The 5,262-nt window shown below is 63.9% G+C and overlaps 2 protein-coding genes across 2 annotated transcripts in view; both read right to left on the bottom strand.

Annotated features, from left to right (window-relative positions):
* LOC130578887 (glutathione S-transferase Mu 1-like) overlaps positions 1-1,337 on the bottom strand; it is a 4,413-nt gene extending 3,076 nt beyond the window's left edge. The window contains 3 exon segments of the mRNA XM_057375278.1: positions 17-95; positions 190-265; positions 1,251-1,337. Of these exon segments, the coding sequence (XP_057231261.1) occupies positions 17-95; positions 190-265; positions 1,251-1,283 (188 nt within the window). The 5' untranslated portion in view covers positions 1,284-1,337.
* A 1,892-nt stretch (positions 1,338-3,229) lies between these two features.
* The window catches only part of LOC130578851 (glutathione S-transferase 2-like), a 3,438-nt gene continuing 1,405 nt past the window's right edge, over positions 3,230-5,262 (bottom strand). The window contains exons 2-7 of the mRNA XM_057375230.1: positions 5,120-5,257; positions 4,939-5,020; positions 4,753-4,853; positions 4,267-4,362; positions 4,083-4,193; positions 3,230-3,401 (exon numbers count right to left, since the gene is read on the bottom strand). Of these exons, the coding sequence (XP_057231213.1) occupies positions 3,306-3,401; positions 4,083-4,193; positions 4,267-4,362; positions 4,753-4,853; positions 4,939-5,020; positions 5,120-5,257 (624 nt within the window). The 3' untranslated portion in view covers positions 3,230-3,305. The remainder of the gene's footprint in view (positions 3,402-4,082; positions 4,194-4,266; positions 4,363-4,752; positions 4,854-4,938; positions 5,021-5,119; positions 5,258-5,262) is intronic.

Genomic DNA, 5,262 nt, shown 5'->3' with positions numbered 1-5,262 from the left:
ATACCCCCACCCCCACTCCAGAGCACCTACRTTGGGGAAGTCAAGCCCCAGCTTCTCCTTCTCRTTGATCCAYTGGCTCTTGTCGTAGTCRGGAGCTGGAAGGGAAGGGGGAGGTGGGGGGTGTTGAGTTCCCATCCCCCCAAAATCCAGAGAGCTCGAGGGTGCTGTGGGGACCCCCCAACCCCTCACCTTCCCCACAGCTGTACAGCTTGTCCTCGTAGGGMGTCTCCGTGTACTCCAGGAGCAGGCGGATGGCGTGGGCGAGCTGGGGAGTGGATCAGTGAGACCCCCCCCCAAAAACACCCCCACACATGCCGTGGGGAAACTGAGGCACGGGGGGGCAAGCTCACCCCTCCTCCCCTCCAGTCAGCACCCCTGGACTGGGGGGACCCCACAACACACCAGCCACCCTAAAGCAACACCCTCCCACCCCCAAGTGCAGCAGGACCCCCATGGCCCCCCCACCAGACATCCCAGAGCACCCCCAAAAGATCAAGAGACTTCCAATAGCTCCCCAAAAGACCTGAGGGTCCCCACACACACCCCCAAGAGACCAAAGGGACCCCCGGGGCTCCTCCCAGGATTAGGAAGACATTCCCTGGACCTCCCAAAAGATCAGAAGGACCCCACAGAGTCACCGCAGCCCCCCCAAGGATCACCCCCTCCAGTCCCCCCAAGACTCACGGTCCCCCACAGCCGCCTCCCCCCAAAAAACCAGAGGAAATCCCATAAAATGCCCGAAAAACATAGAGGATCCCCGAAGACCCCCCCACAAGACAAGGGGCAGCCCCGAAGACGCACCACAGCCCTCCCACAACCCCAAAGGGGCCTCCCGCAGCCCCCAACAAGATCAACTGGACCTCCGATGGCCCCTCGCTGCCCCCTAAAAGTCCAGAGAGACCCCCACAGCCCCCCTAAGACAAAAGGGACCCCAAAAGCCCCTAGAGCCCCCCCCCCAAAATGCACGGGGACCGCCCCAGCCCCCACCCGCAAAACCAGAATGGCCCCCACGTCACGCAAAAAGCTCAGAAGGGACCCCAAAAACACCCCAAGATCCCCTGCAGCCCCCGAAAGACCAAAAAGGCTCCCGAAGAGCCCCCCGCAGCCCCAAAAACACCGCGGGGAATCCCGCAGACCCTCTAAGACCCCCCAAAAAAGCGCAGGGGGATCCCCCCCCAGCCCCCCTGGGGTCCCCGCAGACCCTCCCTCCCCCTGGGTGCCCCACGGGGGTCCCGGGTCCCCCCACTCACCCCGCGGATGTCCCAATACCCCAACACCGCCATGGCGCGCGCGATCGCCGGCCCGCCCCCCGCGCGTGACACCCGGCCACGCCCACCCGGGGGCGGGGCCTAAAGGGGCGGGGCTCAGTGGGGGCGGGGCTCAGTGGGGGCGGAGCTCCACGGGGCGGGGCTCAAACTGGTCCCTTTTCGCGGGGGTCTGCGGCCGCGCCCATCCCTGTGGGGTCCCCCTATGGCTCTATGGGGTCCCCCATAACTGTGACCCCCCCCACCACGTCCCCACGGAAGCCCCTGATCCTGGGGGCTCTGCACGCCCCCCATCCCGAAGGGCCCTGCGACCCCCCAAACTCTATGGGGTTCCCCGTATCCCGGGGGTTTTGCGAGTCCCCAAACTCCATGGGGTTCCCCGTATCCCGGGGGTTTTGCGAGTCCCCAAACTCCATGGGGTTCCCCGTATCCCGGGGGTTTTGCGAGCCCCCAAATTCCATGGAGTTCCTTGTATTCCTAGAGTTCTGTGACCCCCCCCAAACTCCATGGGAAATCCCTTGTCTTCAGGGCTCTGTGACCCGCCCCAAACTCCATGGGAAATCCCTTGTCTTCAGGGCTCTGTGACCACCCCAAACTCCATGGGGTCCCCCTTAACAGGGGACTCTGTGACCCTCCCCATCCCTGTGGCTCTGTGATCCCCTAAATTCCATGGGGTGCCCCTTATCCTAGGGGTTCTGTGACATACCCCATCCATTCCCACAGGACTCCCTTATCCTTGGGGCCACTGCAACCCCACAAACTCCCTTACTCTGGGGCTCTGCAGCCCCTTAAATTCCCTGGGTTCCCCCTTTTCCTGGGAGCTCTGTGACCCCCCCAAACTCTATGGGGTCCTCTTTAATAGCNGGGGCGGAGCTCCACGGGGCGGGGCTCAAACTGGTCCCTTTTCGCGGGGGTCTGCGGCCGCGCCCATCCCTGTGGGGTCCCCCTATGGCTCTATGGGGTCCCCCATAACTGTGACCCCCCCCACCACGTCCCCACGGAAGCCCCTGATCCTGGGGGCTCTGCACGCCCCCCATCCCGAAGGGCCCTGCGACCCCCCAAACTCTATGGGGTTCCCCGTATCCCGGGGGTTTTGCGAGTCCCCAAACTCCATGGGGTTCCCCGTATCCCGGGGGTTTTGCGAGTCCCCAAACTCCATGGGGTTCCCCGTATCCCGGGGGTTTTGCGAGCCCCCAAATTCCATGGAGTTCCTTGTATTCCTAGAGTTCTGTGACCCCCCCCAAACTCCATGGGAAATCCCTTGTCTTCAGGGCTCTGTGACCCGCCCCAAACTCCATGGGAAATCCCTTGTCTTCAGGGCTCTGTGACCACCCCAAACTCCATGGGGTCCCCCTTAACAGGGGACTCTGTGACCCTCCCCATCCCTGTGGCTCTGTGATCCCCTAAATTCCATGGGGTGCCCCTTATCCTAGGGGTTCTGTGACATACCCCATCCATTCCCACAGGACTCCCTTATCCTTGGGGCCACTGCAACCCCACAAACTCCCTTACTCTGGGGCTCTGCAGCCCCTTAAATTCCCTGGGTTCCCCCTTTTCCTGGGAGCTCTGTGACCCCCCCAAACTCTATGGGGTCCTCTTTAATAGCAGGCTCCGTGACCGCCCCACACTCCATGGGAACCCCTTTAACCTGGGGGGCCATGGGTCCCTCTGTGACCCCCCCACACTCCATGGGAACCCCTTTAACCTGGGGGCCATGGGTCCCTCTGTGACCCCCACCCAAGCTGCATTGGGGTCCCCCCTTTCAGCCCCCTAAGCTGCAGGGGGGGGTCGCATTATCCTGATGGGGACAGGGACCCCACAGTCCCCTAATCCTGGGGGTGCAGGGCGGAATGGCTCCCCCCATCTCGGGGTCCAGGAGGGTCCAACATCCCCCCCAGGGGTTACCCCACAAACGAGGGGTTCCCACCCCCACCCTGGTCCCGCAGTGCACCCCACACAGCGGCTGCACACGGGGGAGCCCCCCACGATTTATTGGGGAGGTCTGGGGGTGAGTTGGGGGACACAGGGGGGGTCACCCCCTCAATCTTTGGTGTTGCACCACTTGGCCGTGCGCCAGAAGATCGGGGTCTTCATGAAGCGCCCTGAACGCATGTAGGCAGAGATCTTGTCCAGGGCCTGGGGACACAGGGACACGTGGGGACATGAACGGATACACCATGGGGTCAGGGATGGGGACAGGGACACCGGGGTGATGGGGACAACACGGGGTCAGGGATGGGGACACTGGGGTGTCTGGGATGGGGACASRGACASYGSKGTRTTGGGGACAGGGATGGGGACACCACGGGGTGCCTGGGATGGGGACAGGGACACCAGGGTACTGGGGACAGGGATGGGATGTCTGGGGTAGGGACAAGGACACTGGGGTTTTGAGAGTCAGGAATGGGGACACCACGGGGTGTCTGGGACGGGGACAGGGACACCCAAGTGCTGGGGGCATCAGGGGTCCAGGGATAGGGACAGAGAGATAGACCCTGGGGTATCAGGAAATGGAACAGGGACATTGGAGTGTCAGGGACGGGATGGGGACATTGGGATGTCAGTGATGGGGACACCGGGGCATTGGGGACAGGGATGGGAACACGAGGGGGTCAAGGATGGGATGACAGGGGTGACAGGAATGGGGATGGAGAGAGAAACACTGGGATTTAAGGGTGAGGCTTGGGATGGGACAAGGACATAGACACGGCAGTGTCAGGAATGGCAGTGGGAACAGCAGGGGCCGGGGATGGGGACACGGGGGTGTCAGGGATGGGGATGGGGACAMCGCAGTGGCCGTCCCCTGTCCCCACTCACCTCGAAGCGCTGCAGGAAGCGGCCCAGGTTTCCCTGCAGCTCGGGACAGTCGGGCACGAACATGCGCTGCTGGTCCAGCACATCGTACGCCAGGAAGTCCACGAAGGTGATCTGGGGGAGGGGCAGGGGGGGTCAGCCACCCACAGGGACCCCCCAAACCCACCCCCCAGCATCCCCCACCCACCTTCTGCCCTGCAAACCAGGGCCGGGAGCCCAGGAACCGGGACAGCTCCTGCAGCTTCTTGGGCAGCTGCTCCAGGTACGCCGGCTTCAGCTTCTCCTGCACCGAGAGGGGCACAGTTCAGAGGGCTGCTCCCCACAGGCCCCCAAAAMCAGGGCCATCACCCCCTGAGTGCAGCCAGCCGAGGGATGCACCCCAATGCACACCCCCGATATGGCAGGGATGGCTTGGCCCCCTTGTCCCGTGCTGGGGGACACCCCGGGGTCTGGGGGAGATGCCCCACAGTGCAAAGAAGGGCACTCACAAAGGGTTAATCCTGGGGTCTGGGGGGATCCCCCACAGCTCTCACAGCCCCAGGAAGATGCTCAGAAAGTCAGGGTTAGCCCGGGGTTTGGGGAGGACCCCCATAGCCCCAGGAGGGCACTCACAAAGGGTTAACCCCGGATCTGGGGGATCCCCGCGCCAGCACAGCCCCAGGGGAGTACTCACAAAGTCGGGGCTATAGCACATTCGAGCAAAGTTCATCCTGAGATCCATGAGCTGGTTTTCCATCAGGTCCACGCGCTGCTTCTCCTCCTCCGTCTCACCGCCTGCGGGGCGGGGAGGTGTCAAACCCCACCCCATAAAACCCCCGGGACCCCTCCCCGAGGGTGCCGGGACCCCCTCCCCACTCACACATGTTGTGCTTGCGGGCGATGTAGCGAAGGATCGCGTTGCTCTGGGTCAGTTTGGTGGAGCCGTCGATGAGATACGGGAGCTGGGGGGGGGTCCGGGGGGCGGGGGGTCAGTCCCGGTGACCCCCAAAGCCCCCTGCCCACCCCCCCTGCCCACGCCCCCCTGCTCGCCCAGCACCTACGTTGGGGAAGTCGAGCCCCAGCTTCTCCTTCTCGTTGGTCCATTCGCTCGGGTTGTAGTCAGGGGCTGGGGGGGGCAGAGAGATTGGGGAGGGGGCTCCCCCAGACCCTCGGCCCCGCTCGTGGCACCCACAGCAATGGGGGG

The sequence above is a fragment of the Malurus melanocephalus genome, unplaced genomic scaffold (genome assembly GCF_030028575.1).
Source record: "Malurus melanocephalus ecotype Western Australia unplaced genomic scaffold, MMel_1.1 scaffold_243, whole genome shotgun sequence".
Classification (NCBI taxonomy): Eukaryota; Metazoa; Chordata; class Aves; order Passeriformes; family Maluridae; genus Malurus; species Malurus melanocephalus.
The sequence above is the reverse complement of the archived record's forward strand: the minus strand, read 5'-3'. Positions and strand labels throughout refer to the sequence as shown.